The sequence below is a fragment of the Nerophis ophidion genome, linkage group LG03 (assembly GCF_033978795.1).
Source record: "Nerophis ophidion isolate RoL-2023_Sa linkage group LG03, RoL_Noph_v1.0, whole genome shotgun sequence".
NCBI classification, from domain to species: Eukaryota; Metazoa; Chordata; class Actinopteri; order Syngnathiformes; family Syngnathidae; genus Nerophis; species Nerophis ophidion.
Genome location: NC_084613.1, coordinates 30,411,585 through 30,439,578, shown reverse-complemented (window position 1 = coordinate 30,439,578; position 27,994 = coordinate 30,411,585). Strand labels below are relative to the sequence as shown.

The window sequence follows — 27,994 nt, the reverse complement described above, 5'->3', positions numbered from 1 at the left end:
CTGTGTGACTTTTGCTAACAAGCGCTTCCTCCATACCAGGTCTGGAGTCGCTACGTGACAGCGCCCACTCCACCCCGGTGCGTTCGGTGTCCCACGGCGAGGCGTTCATCCCCCGCTCCCGCAGCCAGGCCACGGACGCCGGCGAGAGGACGTCGGTGATCTCGGACGAAGCGTACAGCCCCTCGGACAGCGTCCTGCCCACGCCGGTGGCCGAGCACGGCACAACAGAGCTGACTGGCTCGCGCCAAATCAACGGGGCGCCCTGCAGCATCGAGGAGGAGAAGGAGTCGGAGGCGGGGACTCCCACACACGAGGAAAGGGATGATATTGGCGCTGTGGAGGGCGCCGCCGAAGGGGGTCACAGCGAGGTGGAACAGGTGAATAAGTTCGTCTTAAGTGTCCTCCGATTGCTCCTCGTCACCATCGGGCTCCTCTTTGTCTTGCTCCTCCTCCTCATCGTCCTCACCGAGTCCGACCTTGATGTGGCTTTTTTACGCGACATTCGGCGGACCCCCGAGTTCGAACAGTTCCATTACGAATATTTTTGTCCCCTTAGGCGGTGGTTTGCCTGCAAGCTCCGCTGGGTGGGCGCATTGCTTGTTAACAAGTAAACAAAACACTTTGTGACTCGTCATCCTGCAGCTTGGTGACCAGCTTCTCTCTCTCCCACTTCTTACTCTTTTATTTTCCCTTTTACACAAATCGTTTTTTTTTCCCCTTCCTGTTTTTTCTATTTTGTTATTGAACTGTGAGCGAAAAAAGCATCACCTTTACATGTTATTTATTGGTTTTACAGTCCAGGAAGGGCGGAGCAGAAGTGAGATATAAGTGAGGTATGATGATATAAAGAAGTTATAGAAGGTTGATGTTGAAAAGATAAATGCATTTGATGATTTTTGTAGAGGTTATGGTCAGATATTTACATACACTCATTCTGGGCATGGACTAAATGATCAATTATTATTACGTCTAAATTTATTTTGGATTTTATGAAATTTACACAGCTTCATAGATTTACATTTGTGATTAACTTCTGGAACATTCAGCACCACTTTTGAGAAGATTTAGGGAAACTAAAAGTAAATGCATTGAAGACATTGTACCGATGTCTATGGTGTATAAACATTCCATTCAGGGATAAACTGTGGTTCCAATAATAAATAAGCCTAGAATGAGCGTATGAAATTCTAAAATAATGTGGTGAACATTACAGTTGTGAAGGAACAAGTAGCTAATAGCCTATATAGACATGCAATGCTCATATAAGTCAGTGTTATTAATTCTCGTCATTTGCATATTTTTTCATGATCTTGAGATTCAATGAATTTCAATTATTTCTTACTATGAAGATTTATTTTAGTTCAAAAAAAAAAAAAATCAACCTTTAAGTTTACTGTATTATACTATTGGAAGATGTACATTTTTCTTATTATATTGACAGCTCCAATATGTATATTTTACCAGGAGGCAAAAGATTATTTTATTATTGAAGACAAGATATTTTACTTTTTGTAGCGCCGTGGTTCATATAGAAGAGATTTGAAAGGTTGTTCAGTCACAAGGCAACCCAAAATACAAGAAGAGTTTGAAGACCTGGGGTCTCAGCACCCATGATAATGGACTTAAGATGTATTAAAAAAAAACAAAAAACAGTTACTTAAAATCCCACCCAAAACCAAATTAATCAGCATACACATTTTCGGATTAACACATTGAAAAATGCCACTCTATTTAGAAACTCTCTTTTTTTTTTTCTTTTACACAAAAAGGTCATTAAAAATTAAATTGGCAGATATGAATTATTTTAAACACATGTATTTAAAATATATATTCAGTCTTAAACTGAACAAACCAAATGATCTTTAAACTTAAAAATATATATAGCCATGGAAATTAAGTATTTTGAAACATTTAAATTAAAGATGAAAGAAACTGGAATTACTCTTTAAACAAAAATACATATAATTTCTGCAATTAAAATAATTGCAAATTAATTGGCAAATGTTGAGATATACTTGTTTTATGTCTAACAAATCTAAAACAAATTGCTAAATAACATTTATATGTGGTAAAGTAAAATATGTTTGGTGTTAAAACGTTTTTATATTTAACTAAAAAACACATTGACAAAGAGATTGTCAAGATTTAAACTCAAATATTGTTTTTTGGATTTTTGCAACATATTTTTACACGTTTAACTCTGCCTCTAAACTTTTTTACTTTCACAGTTAAAGGGAGCAATAACTAACACAAATATTACCTAGCACTTGTACCAGGTACAGGGGCATGTTAGTCTGTAAGTGGAAAAACAAATAACACTTAATGTCCATGTTTTGCATAAATCTACCCAATTAATTAGTAATGTTGCCATTAGACCCCCTGCTTGCATATTAGTCCTGATCAAGTGAATTTAGAAATTGGTTGTATGTTAGCGTTATGTAGCGTCTTCAAATCATATAAAAGAAAGGCACCATTCAAGAAGCAATAAATAGGTGAAATAAGGAAAAACAATTACAAGTGAACGGTCGTACAATTACATTTGAAATTATCCATCCATCCATTTTCTACCGCTTATTCCCTTTGGGATTGCGGGGGGCGCTGGTGCCTATCTCAGCTACAATCGGAAGGAAGGCGGGGTACACCCTGGACAAGTCGCCACCTCATCGCAGGGCCAACACAGACAGACAACATTCACAGTCACACACTAGGGCCAATTTAGTGTTGCCAATCAACCTATCCCCAGGTGCATGTCTTTGGAAGTGGGAGGAAGCCAGAGTACCCGGAGGGAACCCACGCAGTCACGGGGAGAACATGCAAACTCCACACAGAAAGATCCTGAGCCTGGGATATAATATTTTAAAAATCTTTAGATGTTTTTTTGTTTTCCTCATGCTTGGCTCATTGCTGGTGTGGCAAAGATGGATAAAAATGACTGATGACAAAAACCATGTTGCATATCATGACATTTTGTTCATAAAACTAACTTCAGTAACATTATTTTTTCAAATGTAGCTGATCAATTGAAAAACCCACTGGAATGTAAAAGTGTGTTTGTAATGGACTTAAGACATTTTGTACATTGTGATGTAAAAACTTGAGTCTTAAAACCGGTTTCTTATTTGGTTTTCTCTTAAATGTGACTTTAAGTGACAATAGGCACATTTTAGAGGTTTACATGTCTGAAAAAAGCATCCTGGATCCTCAATGTGACTGAATATGTGGAACCCTCCCTCCTTGCGTGAAGGAATGATAAGCTGAAGTCATGTTACGATATACAAGTTGTGTGTGTGTGTGTGTGTGTGTATGTATGTATGTATGTATGTATGTATGTATGTATGTATGTATGTATATATATATATACATATATATATATATCCGTGCCAAATGACCTGTTTGTACCTTAGCTCTGTCCACAGTATCTTTGTAAACTGGTGCCATGACATCAAGCTATTCAGACTTGAAATAAACTCTGGTTTGAAACCATTTAAAAAAAGGTGTCTTTAATAACAAATCAAAGTACAACAATTGACAAATACACGATATATAAATCTAATGAATGTACAGTTTGAACAGAATACAGTGAAGCACTAACCCATGTGAGAAAAGGTGGGCTTCAAGAAAGGTCGCTGGTTGTTTTGAGGGGTCGGTGCTGCCAAGAAGCCAGGCCTCCTGCCTGATGATGAGTCACCTGACCCGCCTCTGGACCCTCGCCCCGTAGATTGAGAACCAGCTTTAGATCCCCCTCTGGAGGACCATGACTTGTTGTTGCCGTAGCCTCGACTACAAGAAAGAAAGACAAAAACAAGTTGAAGCAATGAAGTTAAGTTTTGTATTGGTTAATAAGTTAGACGACAGACCCTTTAGAGTTGGAGCCGCCATATCCTTTTCTCTTTTTGGAGTACTTGAAAAAAGGCGCTTTCTTCCTCTTTTGTCCCTGTGCGCTCTGATTTCGAAAGTAGGTGGAAGAGTCGCCATCCTCCTCGTCCTCGTAGTCAACAGCCGAGCGGCCTTGTGCCGTGTCGATCCAGCCTTCGCCTTCAGGCTGCTGTTCCTCTGCAGAGAACACACACGTTTTAAAGCGATCATGCACAATTTCACCATCCGTAAGTAAATAAGTATTTTATTACCGGGCAGCTCCCACTGAGAGTATTTCTGCAGAACCTCGATCACCTCAGCACCGTACTTCTCCAATTTGTCCTCAGTCACCCCATCGATTTGCAGCAAGATTTCAGGGTCGGAAGATAGCCTCTCTGTTTAAATTAGACTACCTCCATTATCACAACCTCAATGCCTTGTTATGGTATTTTAGGAGCAATCCATACTGTACATTGGCCATAAGTTGGTCACTACCACCAAACTTTTCATTTACAAGACAACTCTCATAAATTAAAGAAAAGCTGTTAACATTTTGCGAAATTGTCCAAAGCAATTAAAGTAAACATACTGTATATACTGCATGTGTGTTAGGGTTGTCCCTAGAGCTGGGCGATATCTCTAATATACTCGATATATCGCGGGTTTGTTTCTGTGCGATACAGAAAATGACTATATCGTGATATTCGATTATACGTTCTCACGCAGTTTCTTTTAGCTGCAGGCATTACACTACAGGCTTTTTTCACTCTTTTGTCTCTTCTTCTCACAGAGACATAAAACAAGTGCACCTTCTTACATACGTCACATACTGTCGCGCGTGCAACGTCATACACTCTCCCGGAGCAGAGAGATGGCGGCATGGTAACGTTAGCTGTGATGCTAGTGGAGCGGTGAGAGAGGTAATACGAGAGAGAGAGAGAGAGAGAGAGAGAGAGAGAGAGAGAGAAGGTGCGAATCTGGTAACAAATGAAAGAAGATTTAATTCCAAAGAAAAACAGCATGGGGTCCATCGTCTGGCGGTGGTTTAGTTTCATATGTTGAACAGACAACCGTGTTATGTTGAGTATGCGACAAAAGCGTTGTTACAAAAAGTATCATTACTGCTAATGTGTAGCATCATTTTAAAACTCACCCGCTAGACAATGAAAAGTACTTGAAACTCCGTGTGTCAACATCTCAAAATGCCGAAGCAACCATTTCCACATCAACACTCTATGAAAATATAGTCAACAGGAGAAAACGTCTGCAGGAAACTACAACATAGCAGAGGACATACACTAACTAATTTCCTATTATGCAGCTTATTTGTATTTGACAGTTATTGAAATATCCTGTGTGACATGTACAAAGTGCACTTTGTTTAAAAATATTGTAGTGGTGTTCAGTACAAAAAGTGCACTTTAACTTACTGTTGTTTTGATATGTCATCTTAGTGACATCATGCAAAAAAGTGCACTAATATCTCGTTTTAAAATGTCTCTGACAATCTTGCACGTTCTGTTTTGAAATGACATGAATGTGTCATTATGTCTCGTTTTAAAATGTCTCTGACAATCTTGCACTTTCTGTTTTGAAATGACATGAATGTGTGTCATTTCAAAACAAAGTGCAAGATTGTCAGAGACATTTTAAAACGAGATAATAGTGCACTTTTTTGCATGATGTCATTAAGATGACATATTAAAACAACACTAAATTAATAATTATTTAATAAATAGTTTTGGTCAATTGACTTAGTTGCGATTTACTTCTCTGCATGAAAGTTTAAAATCAGCATATATTAATGCAGTATGAACAAGAACGTTTTAATGTAGACACATAGTATCATCATACTAGTGTTACTATAGGCATCAAGTGGTAATTCAAGGCTAAGGCAAAATATTGAGATATATATATATAGTGTATTGTGACATGGCCTAAAAATATAGATATATTAATAAAAGACCATATCGCCCAGCCCTAGTTGTCCCAATACCAATATTTTGAAAACAATACCAGAATGTATTTTGATACTTTAACAAATAAAGGGGACCACGGAAAAAAAAAAGGCCTTTATTTTAACAAAAAATCTTATGATACATAAATATATGTTTTTTTTATTACAATCAAAGATTAAATATGTCATAAAATAAGATAGGGAACATTGTAGACAACTACTCTTTTAGTAGTAAGTTAGCAAACGAGTTACAAAGGCTCCTAATTGGGCTGCTGACTTATGTAGTAACATATTGTGTCATTTACCAGTCTATTGTTTTGTCAAAATGATGTGGGACAAGTTGTAAAAAATAGATTAATAATCTACTTGTTCATTTACTGTTAATATCTGTTTACTTTAGTTTTTTAACATGTTTAGCTACACTTCTGTTAAAATGTAACAAGCACTCATTCCTTTGTTGTTTGGATACTTTACATCAGTTTTAGGTGATACTACACATTTTGATATCAATCCAATACCAAGTAGTTACAGGATCACACATAATTAAAGTTCTCCTGTGTCCAGGGACATATTTTAAAACTTTTCAACAACAAAAGAATTGAAAGATTTTGTGATATTAAAAAATATTGATGTAATTATTGTAGTATAAAGAGATATGGTTCTTGTACTACTATCATTGCAGTCGATGCCTGTGTAGAGATCTACTCATTTGCTTACGTTCAGCAGCACTAGTTTGTTGATAGCGGTTAGCTATTGTATCTTCCTAATAGAGGCGGTGGAAATTTTAGATGCATCACAATTTAGAGATTGACTGTTATACAATCAATTAGTAAACATTGATAATGGATTTCTTTATTATAAATAATGTAATGCAGACAATTCTAAAACTTGGCTGACTGCAGCAAGCCACCTAACCGAGAGATGCAACCAGCTCCTTTATTTTAGGGCACTCCAGGTGCCCAAACATTTCCTCCTCAACCTCCTACAGTGTGTAGTGAAGTGAAGCATGTTTAGCTATTCCTCGTCCTGCAGGGATGATACTAGTAAGAAACGTATTGTTGCCATGGAGGCGGGGATTAGTGATTTAAAAGTAGGTAAAACACTGACGACTGCGGATGGACGTTAGCCGCTCGCTAGCTAGCCATGTTTTAAAGCACCTCTTTTAGCGCCGCGCTTCAGTGTTTATAGCTTCACATTTATCATTTATTTTTAAGCCAAAATGCTTCCATTCTACCTCGTAGTTCACACTGTGTCTGCTTGTAAGTACTCCATACGTGTGCGTTGCCGAACACGCTCGTCTGCTCCAGCACGCCGTTACGAGGGCGCGCCGTGAAGTTCATTAAAAATTGAAAAAAATAGCGCCGTAATTTTTCAGACGCAGTACAGTACCGTACCGTTTTTAGTTCATTAGTACTAGTATTAGTAATTCATAGATTTTTCTATTAATATTATTTATTACTCTTGTTCTTTCAATGTTACATTTTTATCAACTTATTGTATTATTATTTGTTATTATTTTATCATATGTTTCAAACTATTTTCAATCTGCGTTATTTTTGTTATTCTCCAGTGTGGATGCCTCAAAAGGTGGCATATTTCCTCAAATCCTTGTCTGCATATATTTTAAACTTTAATATCTAATAATGCTAAACACATTATCAAGCGTTCTAAACATTTTGTTTTAATCAAATACCTGCATAACTTATCAGCTCAAAGCAAGTTATCGATCAAATTGTACAATGAAAAATACAAATATTTTTTGCGCTAAAATACTAGCAGCTCACTCACCAGGATCTTACCGTAAAAAACTGGAACCATTTTCCCATTTACAGCAAAATACTGTAAAAATAATCAGAGTAAACGTTTGGTAACATTCTGGCGACCCAACTGACAGTTTTTACAGCAAACTTTAGAATGTGTGTTTTTTTTTTGTTTTTTTATATGGTACATCAACATAGGCAAATGTGTAATACTTAGGGCTGGGCGATAAAACAATAATATATATTGGGATAGACGCGCAATACACGCACACACGTGTTTAAATAGTATTTTGTTACACTGTATATTAAGCATTTCTTATGTATTCGTTCTTTTAGCATCTTAATTTTAAGAGGTTATTGTTAAGTGTTTCATGTGATTTTAGAACGTTGTTTACATTGACTGTTTTCCATGGTTGTGTTGACATTTCCATAATTTTCTGCCTTGATAGTTGAGGGGATAATAATCAGAGGAAGGTAAAATTTTTAATGAAAATTTTTTCATTTAATGTACTTTTCTACTGGTCCCTACTTTTGATCATTCATAAAAAATATCAATAATTATTGATACCCACCAATATAAAACACTTATATTGTGATGCAGTTTTCAGCCATATCGTCAAGCCTTGGTAATATCATCATGAAGCGTATCCTTATACATTTATATTCATATATTATTCACTGTTAATCACGCCCCTTTTAGGGCAGCCAGAACTGTGATGTGGCCCAAAATTAAAACAAGTTAGACACCCCTTTAAAATGTGATAAAAAAAAAATCCTATGCGAAGTGTGAATTTTCATTGGGTAACTACTTGTATGAAATCCCACCAAATTGTCTCTTACCAGACAGCTTTTTCAAGGTGGCGGTGGAGAAGATGTTGAAGTAGTGAATTCCAAAGGCTTTCCCCAACTGCTTGCACAGGTCTATCAGCTCCTTGAGACACTCCTGAGTCATCTGGTCTCTCTGCGAGACGTTTTTAGACACAGCGGCTTTGTTCTTCCTGGCACTGGAGGCGCTCTCGGTCTCATAGAAGTCCACCTGCAAATACCAGAGTGTTATGTGGGGTTTCTATTTTCACCCTAATTGAACATGTTTCTCATAAAGCTAGACGTGTGACCTGCATGTGTCCAGACAGGAGGTTTAAAGCTTTGGGTCCAGCGGAGACATAAGCCACAGCTTGGCCATTGTTGGTGATGTAAAGGTCCTCCATAAGGATATTGTCCAGCACTAGCTTTTTAAACAGACGGTCCGCATTGTGCTTGGAATAAGCGCCTCCCATTCCAAACATACCAGTCTGGATCTTTGCAGATTTAGATCCTGAGATAGAACATCGTTTACACTTGTTGTGCAGCGGAGCGTCACATCAGCCATGTTGGCGAGGAGGTCGTACCTATGAAGATGTCCACCAGCATGTTGAGTGTCAGGCGGCTCTGTTGAGGCTTCCGTCCGAACCTTGCTCCCACCTTCTCACAGTTCTCCTGCACGAAGCTCACAATCATCTTCACATCCTCTGTGACGTTCCGCATCTTGTATTGCTGCATACAGATGACAACATTTCAGTGAATGCAAGTGTACACTATGGTCTTTTCTTTCGTACTGCTTGCTCAAATCAATGTCACCAAGATGGCTGAAACTATATCAGGAGATGCCGCCGATCAAAAATTGGAAATATTGGTCATATTTGGCACAAATTTTGATGAATGTGTTGAGTGGATATAACAAGCAGATGCTCTTACAGTGGGCCTCGCACAGTTGTCACAGCTGACATCAGAGTGGTCTTTACAGAAGCTCCTGTTAAATTTCATCTCTCCAAAGTAAGCCAGCAGCTGAATCCTTCTGCACTCCATCATGTTCTCGCAGAAATGCACCATGCTGTACAGGTTGTTGAAGTGTGTGGCCTTTGTGTTTTTGTCACCTTCTCTGTCCACTGTATTAAAGGAAAAAATGTTTCAAAACCGGAAAATGGTGAGTGTAAAAAGAAACGATTGCAGTGAGAACATACTGCCGATGATCCTTTTGATGCGGTGCACATCGGCATAGCTGTAGAAGAGAATGCAATGAGATATGTCTCCGTCCCTGCCGGCTCTCCCAGACTCTTGGTAGTAGCCCTCTATTGATTTGGGCAAACTGGCGTGGATCACGTAGCGCACGTCAGGCTTGTCAATGCCCATGCCAAAAGCGATGGTGGCACAGATGACCTAGCGGACAGCAGGTGCAAGGTGGCATGTCCTCAACATTGCACACAAGTGAGTTGCTGTGTTTACGTTGGTGATGTTACCTGGCATCCGTCCTGGTTGATCCACTTGGTTTGCACGTATTCTCTGTCACCGTCGCTTAGCCCTGCGTGATAGGACAGCCCCAACAGCCCGGCTTGCTGGAGGCTCTGGGCCATGGCGTCGCAGTCGTTTCGAGACAGGCAGTACACAATGCCCGAATCACCTACGAGATAGATGACAAGATAGTGTGACAGCCTTTGATGCCTCCTCAAGATGTCTTTAAAATATTAGAACTAGTGGTTGTGAATTTTTTACGTGGGTAATGCTTCCTGATCCAATTGATGCAGTCCTCGTAAACCTTTTTGGGTTTTTTGGGTAGCACAGAGTACTTAAGGTTTGCTCTGTTAAAGCTCATGGTGAAGCTAGGGACACAATACAAGAGAAGTGAGACATTTGAAGAGGACATTTTAGAGTCTGTAAGTAAGAAAAAAACACTTACACCTGAGGGCGAGTCATGTTGAGCTGGTTCAAAATGTCTTTCTGCACACGGGGCGTGGCGGTGGCCGTCAGGGCAATCATGGGCACTTTGGGGAACTTCTGACGGAGTTCGTTCAACCTCTTGTAGTCTGGACGGAAATCGTGGCCCCACTGGTAAAATTGATGGTCACTTGGTTTATTCATCGGGGCAAGTAAAAAATATATATATTGCGTGTTGAATCGAAGAGGATTAACACACCTGACTAACACAATGAGCTTCATCGATGACAAAGCGGGCCAGTAGGGTTCGCTCGTACAGGTTCTGCAGGGCACAGATTAGTTTGTTGCTGGCACAGACCTAGAGAACGGCGAGAAATCTCATTAATCAAAAGGAATCAAAGTTGACATGAGATTTCATCAATGCAACTTACCTTCTCAGGTGTGACGTAAAGAAGTTTAATGATGGGTTCTTTCCTGGAGAGCTGCATGTAGATACTGCTCGCTTCACGGTCACTTTTATCACCCGACAGGCTCGTCGCTGGGATCTAAAACAACAGGACTGAGACTCAGAAGAGCCAAGACACGCAGCAACACTATGAACTAAGTAAATTTTCACAATGTAAAAACAAAAACTTCTGAATCCACACCCAAATGGTTTCTTTTTTAGCCCATGTCATAGTAGTGTGGTAGTATAGTAGTAGATCAGTAACAAATGAAATAAAAAAAAAACCTACAAAAGAGACATTCTTACATCCAGAGAAGTGAGTTTCTGGATTTGATCCACAATAAGAGATTTGAGTGGTGAGATGACCACTGTGACTCCTGGTGTCAGGCAGGCAGGCAGCTGATAGCACAAACTTTTACCGCCACCTAGATCCACGGTAACACATCATCAGATTTGAGCATGTTCTTCTGACAGTGCATACACGCCACAAACCTGTTGGCATCAGTACGAACTCGTCTTCCCCGAGGAGCGCGGCGTTGATGGCTTCGAGTTGGTTGAACCTGAACTGATGGAGACCAAAGCGCTTGTGGAAGATCTTCATCATCTCTTGCGAGTGGGAGAAGTTGAAGCCTCGGAAACGATCGTGCGCCGGGTTTCGATAGGAGGGTTCTGTATTATAAAAATATACAAGAGCAGGTTCTCTGGGACCCTCCACGCTCCAATGGAATAAAGTATTCACAGAAAAAATGTTTATAGACAGCTATATCAGTGACTTACCAGGAGAACATATTTGTGCAGGTTTAGGAGATGGTGCAGGTGTTGCAGATTTCTTCTCCCATGAGAACTTGCTTGGACCACCTTCCTTCACAGCTGTCTGTACAGCGCTGGAACTCTTATGCGTAACGGAGGAACTTTGAGGTTCAAAGTAATCAGGAATATCAGAGTCATTCAAGTCGTCTATGTCAAAGTCGTCAATGTAAAAGTCATCAGGATCCATGTGTTCTGTAGCTGTGACCTTTTCCTGTGGATTAGATTTGATCTGTACAGGAGTCTCCATTTTCTTCTTGGGTGAGAAGAAAAGATCTTCACACTCCAGGCTTATGTTGGTCTTTTTGTTATTAGGGATACTCTGAGATGCTTTTGTGAAGCTGTGGCTTGATGGCGTATCACTGTAGCTGTCAATTTCAATGACCGATTTCCATCCGTTTTTGCCAAGCGATGGCTTTACTTTGATAACACTATCAGAGTGATCAGAGTCACAACCCACAGAGACAATGGACGATCTCCTGATCTGAGAAGGCCTATTTGCTTCTTCAGGCAGGAAACTGCTGGATGACAGCGCGCTGGAGGAGGAAGACTTATCTTTGAAGCCAGGATCAGAAGTCCCAGTGCTGTCAGACTGTTGTGTGGTCAGAAAGGCGTCGCTACCGGTAACTAGAATCCTCTTCCTGCAGGGAGGAGGCAAATCACTGCAGTCGCACGACACATGGTGATAAAATATCATGAAGCCATGTGGAGCAGCACTTACCTTTGAGCCCTCTTCAGTAGAAGCTCATTGCCACAGCATAGCCCGATGAGCTCATGTTCAGGGATGCAATCCACCAGAGCACATATGGACTCCATGACACTAAAGAGCTGATCACCTGAGGGTCATTATGAAAAAAAACATTGACAAAGATTATTCAATTAAATAAGCCCAAAGACAACAAAGCAAACCCACTTCTCTTGTATGTGGAGTGTTGATCAGGTGCTTCATGAGGGGTCACGCTGCAGGCCTTGGAATGAAAAGTGCTATTTCCGCTAACCGCATTAAGCGATAGCTTAGATCTGTTTAAAAAAAAAAAATAGCTGTTCATTGCACACAGGTGTGATGAAACATTTTGCTTCAAGTCCACAATACAAGTAATTAGGGGTGTGGGAAAAAATCGATTCGAATTTGAATCAAGATTCTCACGTTGTGCGATTCAGAATCGATTCTCATTTAAAAAAAAATCGATTTAAAATGTTTTTTTTTTATTATTAATTATTATTTTTTTAATCAATCCGACAATACAATACACAGCAATACCATAACAATGCAATCCAATTCCAAAACCAAACCTGACCCAGCAACACTCAGAACTGCAATAAACAGAGCAATTGAGGAGACACAAACACGACACAGAACAAACCAAAAATAGTGAAACAAAAATGAATATAATCAACAACAGTATTAGTTATAATTTCAGCATAGCAGTGATTAAAAATCCCTCATTGACACTATCATTAGACATTTATAAAAATACAAAAAAAAGAACAAGTGTCGCAGTGGCTTACACTTGCATCGCATCTCATTAATCTTGACAACACACTGTGTCCAATGTTTTCACAAAGATAAAATAAGTAATATTTTTGGTTCATTTAATAGTTAAAACAAATTTACGTTATTGCAATCAGTTGATAAAACATTGTCCTTTACAATTATAAAAGCTTTTTTTTTTTTTAAATCTACTACTCTGCTTGCATGTCAGCAGACTGGGGTAGATCCTGCTGAAATCCTATGTATTGAATGAACACAGAATCGTTTTGAATGGGAAAAATATTGTTTTTGAATCGAGAATCGCGTTAAATCGAAAAAAAAAAAATCGATTTATAATCGAATCACGACCCCAAGAATCGATATTGAATCTAATCGTGGGACACCCAAAGATTTGCAGCCCTATAAGAAATACAACAAAAGAAGAAAAAAAAAATCTGAGTGTTTCTCACAGTACTGGTATCTATATGCAAGTGTGCGTTGATAAAGTGGAACTGCATTTTTTTGGAATTTTGCCTATCGTTCACAATCATAAGAGACGGAAGACAAAAGGTTTTTTTACGCTTTCTATCATGAATAAAATGTCTTGTTCTAGATGGCTAGCAAAGCAGCTAACAGGAAAAATGTATTCTACTTCTAAATCACTGTAACAATGCAGTGAAAAACTGTCAACAACAGTCGTTGCTAGCATGCCGTGTGTTGTTTTTTTGATTTATTGATTGAAACTTTTATTGGTAGATTGCACAGTACAGTACATATTCCGTACAACTGACCACTAAATGGTAACACCCGAATACGTTTTTCAACTTGTTTAAGTCGGGGCCCACTTAAATCAATTTACGGTGCCTCATTGTGCATTGTTTTACACAACGTGCGGTGCGCTACTTAATATGTCCGTGTCGCTCGGTACACCTCCGAACCGAATCCCCCCGTACCGAAACGGTTCAATACAAATACATGTACCGTTACACCCCTAATATATATATATATATATATATATATATATATATATATATATATATATATATATATACATACACATATATATATATATATATATACATACATACACATATATATATATATATATATATATATATACATACATACACATATATATATATATATATATACATACATACACATATATATATATATATATATATATATATATATATATATAGGTGTGGGAAAAATCACAAAACTACTTCATCTCTACAGAACTGTTTCATGAGGGGTACCCTCAATCATCAGGATATATATATATACACACACACACACACACTTGCAGTGTGTATATTGTACATATTACAAATTGTTATGAAGGCGTCTGTTACTAAATTATATATACACTTGCAGTGTGTAGCTGGAGGGTTTTAAAGTCGTATTAGAGGGCTTTGAAGGCTACAACGGTGACTCCAATCAGCTGCATCTTTCAAGCTTTTTTCAATCCGACCATTTTCTAAAGCTTATTCCTTTTGGGGTCGCGGGGGCCGCTGGTGCCTATCTCAGCTACAATCGGGCGGAAGGCGGTGTACACCCTGGACAAGTAGTCACCTCATCGCAGGGCCACAACAGATAGACAACATTCACATTCACACACTAGGGCCAATTTAGTGTTGCCAATCAACCTATCCCCAGGTGCATGTCTTTAGAGGTGGGAGGAAGCCGGAGTACCCAATGGGAACCCACGCAGTCACGGGGAGAACATGCAAACTCCACACAGAAAGATCCCGAGCCCGGGATTGAACCCAGGACTACTCAGGACCTTTGTATTGTGAGGCAGACGCACTAACCCCCTGCTGCCCTCTTTTAACCTTTTTTTTATCTTTAAAATGTTACAGTGCCATCTTCTGTACGAAGTTGCAACAACAAACTATGTTTACAAGAAACAAAATGTGACAAATCTATTTGCGGCTTGTGGTGGGCTACCACAAAAAAGAGAATACATGGGAAACAGTGGTAAAATAACATACCCTCGTCACCAGACATTACAAGGTGCTGATTAGGTGTACAACAGTACAGGTGCCCCACGGTACGAGTCGTACCTCAGTTTTCTGTTGTTTTGGTACGTATTTTGATTGTATTAGTTGTATTTCTCCCTGCGATGAGATGGCGACTTGTCCAGGGTGTATGCCGCCTTCTGCCCAATTGTAGCTGAGATAGGCGCCAGCGCCCCCCGTGACCCCAAACGGGAATAAGCGGTAGAAAATGGATGGCTGGATAGTTGTATTCCTATCAAAGTTCTTTACTTCACTTGTCAGCAAAAACTGCATTCCTCAGTAAATATCAGTAGTGCACTGAATACTCCAAAATGTAGTTTTCCAAGCTAACAGTTACTAAACACTTTCAAATGGTAAATCAAATGGCCTCTTATTACTTTTATACATTAGTGCTTCACACCAGTTCTGTGGCAAACAGTAAGCAGTGAACGAAATTGCCCCCCAAAAAATGTTTGACTCAAATATTTTATATTTAATGAAAGCACATTTAAGTGCAGATTGAATTTGAGGCAGTGTAAAATAATGTGTGCCAACAAAAAAACAAAATCAGTGATAAATTTCAGGACAAAAAGGTTGTATCTACAACCTAAAAAAAATATTTGAACAAAAGGTTATAGTACATGTTTCTGAGGAGTTTAACCAGGGCAAACAGAAACAAATGTAATTAAAAAATATTCAATTTTTTTATTTTTATGTATTTTTCTTTCTAATTAACTTAAAAAGTCCCAATTGAAGGCATAATTTTCAGAGTTTGATACAAAAAAGCTGCCTGCAACACAGACACTTATTTAGCTATGTACATTTGAATGGAGTCCCTGCTACTTCAAAATGTTGTCTTTAAATCAGGGCTGGGCGATATGGCCTTTTATTAATATCTCAAAATTTTTAGGCCATGTTACGATAACCGATATACATCTCGATATTTTGCCTCCTTAGCCTTTAATGAATACTTGATGCATATAATCACAGCAGTATGATGATTATATGTGTCTACATTAAAACAATATTGTTCATACTTCGTTAATATATGCTTATTTTAGACTTTCATGCAGAGAAGGAAATCACAACAAAGTCTATTTACCAAAACTGTATCTATTAAATAGTTATCAAGCAGTGACACAAACATTCATGTCATTTCCAAAACAGAAAGTGCAAGATTGTCAGAGACATTTTAAAACAAGCTATGAGTGCACTTTTGTGCATGATGTCACTAAGATGACATAGCAAAACAACACTAAATTAAAGTGCACTTTTTGTACTGAAAACCACTACAATGTTTTAAAACACATAAAGTACACTTTTGTACATGTCACACAGGATATTTCAATAACTGTCGAATAAAAATGAGCAGCATAATAGGAAATTAAATAGTGTATGTCTTCCGCTATGTGGTAGTTTCCTGCGGACGTTATCTTCTTCTGTTGACTATTTTTTCACACAGTGTATATGTTGAAATGGTTGCGTCGGCGTTTTGAGATGATGACATGCGAAGTTTCAAGCACTCTTCATTCTGTAGCAGGTGAGTTTTAAAATGATTCTACACTAGCAGTGGTGCTACTTTTTGTAGCAACGCTTTTGCCGCATAATTGTTCAACATCTTCCCGCTTGAAGCCAAACCACCGCCAGATGATGCACCCCGTGCCGTTTTTGATTTGTTACCAGATTCACACCTTCTTTCTCTCGTATTACCACCCGCACCGCACCGTAAGCATCACAGCTAACGTGTCCTGAGCAAGACACTTCACCCTTGCTCCTGATGGGTGCTGGTTGGCGCCTTGCATGGCAGCTCCCTCCATCAGTGTGTGAATGTGTGTGTGAATGGGTAAATGTGGAAGTAGTGTCAAAGCGCTTTGAGTACCTTGAAGGTAGAAAAGCGCTATACAAGTACAACCCATTTAACCCATTACTACGTCGCAACCTCTCTACCCCGTGGGAGCGTGTGACGTCGCACACTTGACGTATGTAAGAAGAGGCGCATGTTTTGAGAGAGGTCATCTCACCAATCAAATCCCTTCTGTGAGAAGGAGGTGACAAGAAAGAGTGGGAAACGCATCGCAGTGTAACGCCCACAGCTAAAAGCAACTGTGTGAGAACGTATACTCGAATATCACGATATAGTAATTTTCTATATCGCACAGAGACAAAACCTACCAGCCCTACTTCAATGTCTAGGCTCCTGCTGGCCATGTTTTGTTTTTTTTCTTCTTCTGGGCTACATCAAGGCACAACGGTGATTGGACATTACATTGTGGTGAGGGATTTTCGCTACCCTGGACAGGCGCAAACAAGTACACAATCTCTTACACAAGAACCGCAGTCCAGAAAGGCGTATTGTACCATGCAGTGCAGTATTTTACCAAGTACTGTTGCATCCCTAGTGCACATGCACTAAAGTATGTAATCCTCTCAAAGAAATAAATGTTACACTTTAGACTATTCTGTTTGTAATAGAAAATGCAAACATTTATTTTAACATGAGATTACATGTTAAATGTATTAAAATATTTTAACTAAGTTTCTCATCTGTGATAAAAGGGAACTCTCCTGAAGGAATCAATAAAGTACTATCCATCTAAAAACTTATGTAAACATATTCATTGGTGTATTTGACAAAGACATACATTTAAAATTGGTTTTGTTCCTTTATATATATTTTTTCACTTAGTTGAAAAATCTCTCTGAATATTCTGAACTCCTGTTTCAATGCCAGTCAGGTCTCTACGCTTAGCTTTTTCACTAAGGGCACCATCCATCCATTCTTCCATCCATCTTCTTCCGCTTATCCAAGGTCGGGTCATGGGGGCAGCAGCCTAAGCCCAGACTTCCTTCTCCCAGGGATGGGAATGAAGATTTACAAAATCAGCTGAAAATGTTTTAATCCTAAAACACCGCTTCGCGGAAGGCCGCACAGCACTCACCTGCTGGGGGGTCTGGGGTCATGCCCCCCCAGAAAAATTTTGAAATCTATGTTAGCTTAGGATGCATTTCCTGCTATTTTGAGTCAAAATCTAACAATATTCTCCTGACCAAAATTTCACATCTATTAGCAAATATTTTAATAAAAATGTAACATTTGATGAAATTTATGTATACAAGTTTACACATATATAAAATTATTGCACACTTTTGGGTTATAGACAAAAATAGGCTTACAAATGTGTAATAGAGTGATCGATGGTTGTCTGTTGCAATCTCTTGGTCAATGTTGGCCATAGCGTACTGAGGTTATTTTTCGTTTGGCCAACGTTTTACATGTGGTTGTGCACCTGACAAAAGTGAGTGTGTCTGTTCTTAAGCCACAGTAAAGAGAGACGTAACTTCATCAACTTGCCTGGTTTTTGACTCAATATATTACAAAATGGATTAACCAGAATTCAAAATATAAAAATGTTGAAATACATAAGATCGTGTATTGTACCTCCGAATGGACTCGTCTGTCGTAGATCGGTGTGAGAGGAGCCGAGTCGGAGGTGGGAGGCTTCGATAGTTGATTTGACTTCAGCTTGAAGGCAGATCCCAGTGAAAAAATACTTCTCCGTAAACTCACTTTACTTAGATGCCTTGCCGATTTCGCGTGGTCAAAGAGTGACACCTTTCCCCAAGATCCATAGTTCACAATGTCCTTGCAATATAAGCACTGAGCACGTCCCGGTTCATCGCACTGCAATGAAATCGCTGATCACTTCGTCTACTTCTACGATATTGTTGTTAATCTTCACCTTCAGTTTGGTAGATATATCGAGCCATGCCCAATTCCACTTGTTTCTCACGCCCTTATCGATATCTTTCGCTAATGAAGCATTCCTATTTTGAATAATCTTAACCATGTCTGAAACTGTTTTGTCAATAAAGAAACGTGTTAATTGAGAGCTACTGTGTTTTCTTTCCGGATTAATCGCCAATAAACACAACCAATATAAACAGAATACGAGTTCAGAAACGCTCACAATAATTGAGGATCAGGGACTAGAAATTGTCGGCAAACGACGCGTGCAGACGCCTATAACGGGCAATGTCATTGGTTGATGTCGTCAGCTGATAGTAGAGCTAGACAATCTGGTGCCTTCACACATTGGCATTATATTATATAAATGACCCTGGCGACGCCAAAATCGGCGGAATTCCGTGGATAATTCCCATCCCTGTCTCTGCAGCCACTTCGTCCAGCTTCTCCTGGGGGATCCCGAGGCGTTCCAAGGCCACCCGGGAGACATAGTCTTTCCAACGTGTCCTGGGTCTTCCCCGTGGCCTCCTACCGATCGGATGTGCCTTAAACACCTCCCTAGGGAGGCGTTCGGGTGGCATCCTTACCAGATGCCCGAGCCACCTCATCTGACTCCTCTCGATGTGGAGGAGCAGCGGCTTTAGTTTGAGCTCCTTACCCTATCTCTAAGGGAGAGCCCCGCCACCCGGCGGAGGAAGCTCATCTGGGCCACTTGTACCCGTGATCTTGTCCTTTCGGTAATAACCCAAAGCTCATGACCACAGGTGACGATGGGAACGTAAATTTTGAGCTTTACCTTCCGGCTCAGCTCCTTCTTCACCACAACGGATCAATACAGCGTCCGCATTACTGAAGACGCCACATTGATCGGCCTGTAGACCTCACGATACACTCCTTCCTCACTCGTGAACAATACTCTGAGGTACTTGAACTCCTCCACTTGGGGCAAGATCTCCTCCAAACCCAGAAAGGGCAATCCACAATTTTCAAGGGCAGGAAACAATAAACTTGGACTTGGAGGTGCTGATTCCCATCCCAGTCGCTTCACACTCTGCTGCGAACCGATCCAGTGAAAATTGAAGATCTTAGCCAGATGAAGCCATCAGGACCACATCATCAGCAAAAAGCAGAGACCTAATCCTGCAGCCACCAAACCAGATACCCTCAACGCCCTGACTGCACCTAGAAATTCTGTCCATACTAGGGACACCCTTGTCCTAAAATGAAAAAAATTTAGTACTACAAAAAAAAACCTTGTACACAGTAACACACGTGCACTCATACATATGAACACAGTGATATCATAAACCTTAATGCAACCCTCAATTAAACATCCCTATTTCATCGCTTTTCTGTAGTCAAAGCATACTACATCATGTCCTACACACACATGCTACCTATGCTACACATAACATTACTGACATCACATCACATGGAATTTAATTACAGATTACATTTCTGATTACATGCTACAATAAATAGTGATGTTGATAGGTCTGTAATGCAGTGAGTCCACAGTACCCACAGGTGTGGATCTCAATGGGTCCTGGAAAAATTCAGTGGGTCCCCACTAAAAAGGGCTGTTGGCAACCTTTACGCAAATGCCTATAGGGCGCTAACTTTTCAAAGCATTTAAAGTAAGGCTGGGCGATACATCAATATACGATATATATTGAGGGTTTGTCTCTGTGCGATATATAAAATGACTATATCGTAATATTCGAGTAATATTCAGTTGTTTTTAGCTGCGGGCATTACACTACAGGCTCTCCTTGCTCTTTCCTGTGTCTCCTTCTCACAGACAAGCAGGCGCACATTCTTACATACGTCACGTCATACGTCACATACGTACACGCCCTCGCCCAGCAGAGACGTAGCGGCGTGGCTAATGTTAGCTGTGATGCTAGCGGGTTTTTGCGAGAGAAAGGTGTGAATCTCGTCACAAATGAAATAATTAATTCCCAGGAGAAACAGCAAAGGCTTAGAGGAGACTGACGTGCATATAAGGAATGTTGAAGTACTATCAAATCAGAAAATATATCTGTAATATTGTTTTCTTCAGTGGCATGTTAGCATTCTCTTTTTCTGCTGTCTGGGCATAACAAAACAGCAACCACTATCAAAATATTTTTCATCACCGCCAACGAACGATGTTTACTTGTTTCATTACAGCACTTCCCGTTGAAACAGCATCGGCCTGATTGAGCACAACATCCAACAGTGCAAACGTGGGCTGATTTACTATCAAGTTTGTATGTTCACGGCTGTACAGCGGAGGCATTTCAGTCGTATTTGCAACAAAAAATAGGTTGCGCGAGTATTGAAAAAAGACAAATGTTTCGCCTATATGAATAGCATGTTTGAAATAAACTTAAACCATAATGATCACCAAATAGGCAAGTGATTGACACGAAAGTGTTATTGATTACTCTGAAATATTTTTTGTGCTAATCATTTTTCCATTTAGTAGTACCGGTGCTACTAGTGAAAAAGCTAAGAGTAGAGCCCTTATGTTTAGTGAAAATTAAATTTGCAGCGACTGACTAATTGTTTTTGTAGCAGCTCAACCAGTATGTTGTGACAGGGGGCAATACAGTGTACAGGTGATCGCGTCTGCGCTGAGCAGATGCGCAGAGGGTTGATATAGTGCCAGCATCGTCTGCTAACAACAAAGTTTGTTTCCCCCAAATCGTACTCTATTTCATCCACTTTTATTGATTTATTTGAGGAGCAAAATTAAGACGAAAAGGTTGAAATCTGTATTTGCACGTGTTTTACCTTTTTATTTTTTCTAGTTTTTCTAATTCTGCACAAATTATTTGTGCAAAATAAATCCCTCCTGCACAAATAACAAAACACTCTCATAGACAAAGCATTGAAAAAAAGACTTACTTGGAGTCCACAGGAGATTTGCTGGAAGAGCGCTCAGCTTGCACTGGAGATGGCGGTATGTATTCCAAGTCATCTTCAATCTCAGAGTTGTCCTCAATCTGTATTGACGTTGAGTCAGTCCATTTTCTTTTACAGTCTGAGGAGAGAGGTGAACAAAGTGTGTTTGTATTTAATTTGGTTGTTTTTTAAGTATCAAATGTAAAAATATTACACATTGTTACCTGTCTCTTCTTCAAAGGGTTTAAGGACATCATTGTCGTCCTCCTCGCTATCACTAACAACAGATTTTAGATACGCTGGCTGACGTCTCCTGGGTGTGTGCACTGGAGAATCATCCACTTCAAACTCGGCTGGAAGTGGACTCGGAGCAGGCGAAACATGAGCCTCATCTGCTGTGGGCACCCCTGTGGGCTCTATAGCGACTTCAGTTGAAACTGGCCGAATGCCAGTAGTTGTTGTCTTGGTTACTTCACCAGTGAATGAGTCGTTCTTTGCTTTGGCAGGAGTTTCAAAGTCATCCAGATCATCCCAGTCGTCCATCTGATACCCAAGCGATGCATCCAAGTTTGTAGAGGTGCTCTCATTGGTGCTTAAAACCTGCTTGTCATATTTGGGCGACGATGCAGACGGACGTTGGACAGCTGGAGTGCAGACACCCTCCGAGCTGATGTCCGACTTGGAGCTTTTAGATAAGAAGCTGCTGATTTTGGATTTTTGAGATCTTGCTGGCTTGTTTGAAAATGTCACAGGTTTAGTCACCAAACTGTTGTTCTTAGGGACATTGACATTCCTGTTTGCCAAAACATTGGGGCTGGTTACCTTGGTCGGAATTTCTGCCCTGCTAGTACCCAACGGAGACTTCTTTTTAAAACAAAAAGGTCTGAAAAATGAAGAGAAGACAATTAATGGGCTGTACTGCAAAGGGACTTTAATTGACCATAATTAAATACATTGACAAATGCTTCCAAACAGGAGGGTAGACTGTATGTGTGCAAAGTAGGGATATAACAAAATAAAAGTCATATCATGGTTATTGCGACCAAAATGATATTGGTAAATGTGCTCAAAAAGTACTATTACACACACACGCTGAAATATTTTACAGTAACAAAGTTTTACTTGAAAAATGTTTTATAATAAAACCCACAATATAATGTATTGGCAGGATAAACTTTGAAATATTTTTCTGGCGTCTTAAGAGCTATTCTATTTTTATTTGAGTTTTTAAGTATGTTTAGTTCTCCCGTTGTATTTTGGAAAGGTTTTCGAGTGCTTCTTAGCGATGAAGGCAATACGAGTGTTGCGCATTTGGTTATGTGAAGTAACGCGGTTTCTCTTACTGTTTTACACATCCATCTATCCCATGGAGTTAGCATAAAGAAACCTGCGATATTCAATGTGCACATCCATCCATCCATTTTTTACCGCTTATTCCCTTTGGGTTCGTGGGAGGCGCTGGTGCTTATCTCAGCTACAATCGGGCGGGTGGCGGGGTACACCCTGGACAAGTCACCATCTCATCGTTGCCAATCAACCCATCCCCAGGTGCATGTCTTTGGAAGTGGGAGGAAGCCGGAGTACCCAGAGGGAACCCACGCATTCACGGGGAGGACATGCAAACTCCACACAGAAAGATCCCGAGCCCAAGACTGAACCCAGGACTACTCAGGACCTTTGTATTGTGAGACAGACGCACTAACCCCTTTGCCACCGTGAAGCCCTCAATGTGCACAATTAAACACATTAGCTACTCAAATAGCAATGTGTTTATACAAGCTGATATTGAAATATGAAGATTTGTTATGGGGATAGGCGTTAATGTCTCTTGCATTCATGATAGCATTTAAGCTAGCTAGCGATCAGGGCATTCGCATGCTTCTCCAGTAAATGAACAGTGTAAGCAGTCTGAATTCATTGAAGTGCAGTTATTAATCAGTGGTCTTAAAATCATTTAACGGTAACACTAACGGGACTTTACCAAGGTTTATCATTACACTGTTTATCATCACATTCCTAGTTTGATTGAGTAGTACATGGAAGTCATTATTTAGGCCTATGTCCTTTATTTCACTCTTTGTTTCACAACCATTGATCTTTATCTGATATTTGCTAAAAGTAAATTACATTTACATTTTTCAACTATTAAGGGACAATACGATGGATTCAAAATTTGGGACAACACCTCCACAAGTGATGTCATTAAGAAGTAGTGGAAGAGGATCCCAGTAACAGCAAGTGTTGCCAACTTGGCGATTTTGTAACTAAATCTTGTGACTTTCCAACTCCACTTAGAAACTTTTTTAATATAAAAAATGATTAGCAAAAAATCTAGCAAATATTTTGGATGTTTTAGAGATAAAAACACATATAACTCTGCAGTTAACGTCCTCAACTAGCAGCAGGTCCTTCTGTAAGCCCTTCCTCACAGGCAATCAGGTTGACAGTAGACTCATCCAACAGTCCCAGCTGAACTCAGAGCAGAGAGAAGACCAACAACTCTCCGCATCCAGACTGCAAATAAAATGTGCAAAGCTGTCCTTTCCGCATTGGCTAATAGAGCGAGATGCAAATGATTATTCGTTGTTACATTAGAAATAAATTGTTTCAACATACAAATTCCATCGTTCATGCAAATGAGCCAGTTAACATATTTGGTTTGTGAATATCCCTCCAGTCTTTTGATCAAATGTCATTATCTAACAACTAAAAATGCTTAACAAATTGATTTAAATAAAAAACTAAGAATCAACAGAAGACATGTCATTATCATAATTACCATTTTCAAAACTCACATTTTATCTCTTCCACAATGTTATTCCACTCGCCTACAGCATCCATTGTGATTACATATGCGGCAATGACGTCATCTAGCGACTTTTAGGACAGCCAATGTGCTGTACTGAAGAGTTGAGCCTGTGCAGCTCTGGTTTAGTAAACCAGGTCTCCAAAATTGCATTCCTATATAGCAGTGATTCTAAAACTGTGGCACACAGGCTCCATCTAGTGGTAAACCAAAATATCACTTAATTAGATATTGTATTCCCGTGATTCCACCCATTATCAAAAGATTAATCAGCCTTCAGTGGAAGTCATTACTATCAGACTACTGTAGTTTGAAGTCCATGCCTAAATAAACATTTGAAAGACACAAACAGAAGCGTCCTATACCCTCATTTCTAGCCCTCATCACTTAATCTGGCCAGAATTTTCAGCTCTCACAGTGGAGTGTGACGCGATTGGGATGAGAATCAGCATTTTCAAGTCCAAGACAATGGTTCTCATCCGGAAAAGGGTTGGGTTCAAGTACCTCGGGACCTTGTTCACGAGCAAGGAGAGACTGGATTGTGAGATCGACAGGCAGATCTGTGCAGCGTCTCCAGTGATGCGGACCCTGTTTCGGTTTGTCGTGGTGAAGTAGGAGCTGAGCCCGAGGAATAAGCTCTCAATTTACCAGTCGATCTACGCCCTATGGTCATGGGCTTTGGGTTATGACTGAAAGGACAAGATCACGGGTCCAAGCGGCCGAAATGAGTTTACTCTATTTCGGGTAGTGGAGTTCTCTTAGAGCAGTGTTTTTTAACCTGGGTTCGATCGAACCCTAGGGGTTCGGCGGAGGTCAAGACACACCCGACTCATCGTGTAAATCAGGGGTCACCAACCTTTTTGAAACCAATAGCTACTTCTTGGGTACTGATTAATGCGAAGGGCTACCAGTTGATACACACATACATAAATTGCCAGAAATAGCCAATTTGCTCAATTTACCTTTAGTGAATAAATCTACATATATATATATATATATATATATATATATAAAAAAACGAGTATTCCGTCGTACATTTTTTTCCCTTTTACGGAAGGTTTTTTGTAGAGAATAAATTATGAAAAAACACTTAATTGAACAGTTTAAAAGAGGAGAAAACACAAAAAAAATTCAAATTAAAATTTGAAACAGTTAATGTTCAAATTCGATTCTTTAAAATTCAAAATTCAACTGAAAAAAAGAAGAGAAAAACTAGCTAATTCGAATCTTTTTGAAAAAATAAAAATAATTTATGGAACATCATTAGTAATTTCTCCTGATTAAGATGTTTTTTTTAATTTCGATGACATGTTTGAAATAGGTTAAAATCCAATCTGCAATTTGTTAGAATATATAAAAAATTAGACCAAGCTATATTTCTAACAAAGACAAATCATTATTTCTTCTACATTTTCCAGAACCAAAATTTTAAAAGAAATTCAAAAGACTTTGAAATAAGATTTAAATTTGATTCTACCGATTTTCTAGATTTCCCAGATTATTTTTATTTTATTTTAATCATAATACGTTTGAAGAAATATTTCCCAAATATTCTTTGTTTAAAAAACAGAACCTAAAATGAAGAAGTAAATTCAAATGAATTTATTATTCTTCACAATAAAAAAAATATTTGAACATTGATTTAAATTGTCAGGAAAGAAGAGGAAGGAATTCAACAGGTAAAAAGGTATATGTGTTTAAAAATCCTAAAATCATTTTTACGGTTGTATTTTTTCTCTAAAATTGTCTAAAAGTAAAAAAAATAAATGAATTTCTTTAAACAAGTGAAGACTAAGTCTTTAAAATATTTTCTTGGATTTTCAAATTCTATTTGAGTTTTGTCTCTCTTAGAATTAAAAATGTCGAGCAAAGCGAGACCAGCTTGCGAGTAAATGAATAAAATTAAAAAAAATAGAGGCAGCTGACTGCAGGTAAGTGCTGCAATTTGAGCTTTTTTAGAACAGGCCAGCGGGCTACTCATCTGGTCCTTACGGGCTACCTGGTGCCCGCGGGCACCGCGTTGGTGACCCCTGGTGTAACTAAAAACCCCAAAACAATGTTCCCGCTAATGTTCCATCTGATTTACAGGTGTGCAATTAGTTGTGAGTTCATGCACTGTGTTGGTTTTGTTCTTTGAACAAGGTGCTGTTCATGCACGGTTCATTTTGTGCACCAGTAAAAAAACATAATTTAAAAAAAATAAAAATAAAAATCACTAAAGAAGGGTTTGGTGAATGCGCATATGAAACTCGTGGGGTTCGGTACCTTTAACAAGGTTAGGAACCACTGTCTTAGAGATAGGGGTGAGAAGCTCTGTCGTTTGGGAGGAGGTCAGAGAAAAGCCGCTGCTCCTCCACAAAGAGAGGAGCCAGATGCACCCTAAACGCCTTCCTGGGGAGGCGTTTAGGGTGCGTCCAACCGGTAGGAGACCATGGGGAAGACCCAGGACAAGGTGGAGAGACTATGTCTCTCAGCTGGCCTGGAAACACCTCACGATCCCCCGTGAAGAGCTGGATGAAGTAGCTGGGGAGAGAGAAATCTGAGCTTCTTTGCTTAAGGTTACAGTGGCCAAACATATTAAAGACACTGGTTAAATAAAAATAAAAAACTGCCTTGTATTTAACTGAATACTTGGGCCTACTACGCTACTGTGTCTTAATTTTGGTCATAATGGTGGTACTTGGACAAATACCACTCAGGTGTTATATGGTTTTAAAAAAAGTATGAAAAAAATGCTATTTAGTTGTGATTACTGACTAATACCTTGTGAAAAAAAGTGTCTAAAACGTAAGGGTTGTGCTCATTATTGCACGATAAAGTCGCAGGTTCATCCGTCTTTGCAGATCATGCACAGACAGTCTGACCCACTGCAGTTGGTTTTGTGCAAACATGACCAAAGCAATTACACGTTATCGATGACGTAACATTGTATGGACCTGTTTACAGTGTGGCACATAGTAATACTGCTACGAGCTAACACTTTGCTCATTCTACAGCACAGCAATTGCTGACGTTAGTCAGCTTTTAACACTTACCCCGTTTTAGGTTTAGCCAGCGATCGTTTACTTTGGGCAGTGTTGCTGTGTTTAGCCAGCTGCTCTTTCAAATTATTCTGCGGAAGAATGGACATTGTTGCTGAAGTGGGCAGTCTGCTAGCTAGCTGACATGAAGTCCGGGGGGAAAAAAGTCACCGTTCATTCGGTACTCTCTGACAATGAGCGCAGGGCCAAACGCGACATGAGACAGCGGCCACCCAAAACAGTCAGAGATGAAAAAAAAATTATCCCAATTATAACATCAAACCGAATTGCTTCGTCTGGTGAGTTCACAGACGCCGCTATAAGGAAACTCACCGACGCATTTTGCGCCATTTGATGCTGCTGTCTTATTGGTCAAAATGTCACACCGCGGAGGATCATGGGAGGTGTAGTATTTCTGTGAGGTTACGTCACCTAAGACTGCCTCACATGTAGCATTTGATTTTTACATGCCTTTATGCTTAGTTGTTGCTACTGGTAATATACAAACAGTAACAAGAACATTTGGTCATCTACAAAAACACTTGAGA

At 39.5% G+C, this 27,994-nt stretch overlaps 2 protein-coding genes across 7 annotated transcripts in view; one reads left to right on the top strand and one right to left on the bottom strand.

Moving 5' to 3' along the window:
* The window catches only part of LOC133549431 (FERM domain-containing protein 5), a 198,797-nt gene extending 195,304 nt beyond the window's left edge, over positions 1–3,493 (top strand). For all 4 annotated transcript variants that reach the window (XM_061894819.1, XM_061894821.1, XM_061894820.1 and 1 more), the window contains one exon: positions 40–3,493. In XM_061894819.1, coding sequence (XP_061750803.1) covers positions 40–611 — 572 coding nt within the window. In that variant the 3' untranslated portion in view covers positions 612–3,493. The remainder of the gene's footprint in view (positions 1–39) is intronic.
* On the bottom strand, positions 3,484–27,839 carry blm (BLM RecQ like helicase). Of its 3 annotated transcripts, XM_061894814.1 has the most exons (22): positions 27,462–27,825; positions 22,443–22,503; positions 21,845–22,352; positions 21,624–21,759; positions 12,429–12,535; positions 12,237–12,351; positions 11,486–12,156; positions 11,201–11,377; positions 11,015–11,133; positions 10,695–10,808; positions 10,523–10,621; positions 10,286–10,434; positions 10,102–10,208; positions 9,849–10,009; positions 9,573–9,768; positions 9,307–9,497; positions 8,961–9,105; positions 8,688–8,887; positions 8,413–8,608; positions 4,128–4,250; positions 3,858–4,053; positions 3,484–3,780 (listed from the first exon to the last, which is right to left on the bottom strand). In XM_061894814.1, the coding sequence occupies exons 1-22, from the start codon at positions 27,554–27,556 to the stop codon at positions 3,588–3,590; spliced, it is 4,059 nt and encodes a 1,352-aa protein (XP_061750798.1). In that variant the 5' UTR covers positions 27,557–27,825; the 3' UTR covers positions 3,484–3,587. The 3 variants fall into 3 exon arrangements, with proteins under 3 accessions (XP_061750798.1, XP_061750797.1, XP_061750799.1); XM_061894813.1 differs by having other exon boundaries at positions 21,845–22,503; positions 27,462–27,827; XM_061894815.1 differs by lacking the exons at positions 3,484–3,780; positions 3,858–4,053 and having other exon boundaries at positions 4,128–4,264; positions 21,845–22,503; positions 27,462–27,839.
* Between the last annotated feature and the right edge of the window lie 155 nt (positions 27,840–27,994).

Excerpts from the sequence above, each read along its gene's own strand:
- blm (XM_061894813.1), bottom strand. The coding sequence starts at position 27,556 with ATGTCCATTCTTCCGCAGAATAATTTGAAAGAGCAGCTGGCTAAACAC. Across the intron at positions 10,622-10,694 it reads TTTACGTCACACCTGAGAAG|GTCTGTGCCAGCAACAAACT; the intron begins GTAAGTTGCATT and ends GCCGTTCTCTAG. Across the intron at positions 9,106-9,306 it reads ACAACTGTGCGAGGCCCACT|CAATACAAGATGCGGAACGT; the intron begins GTAAGAGCATCT and ends ATCTGTATGCAG.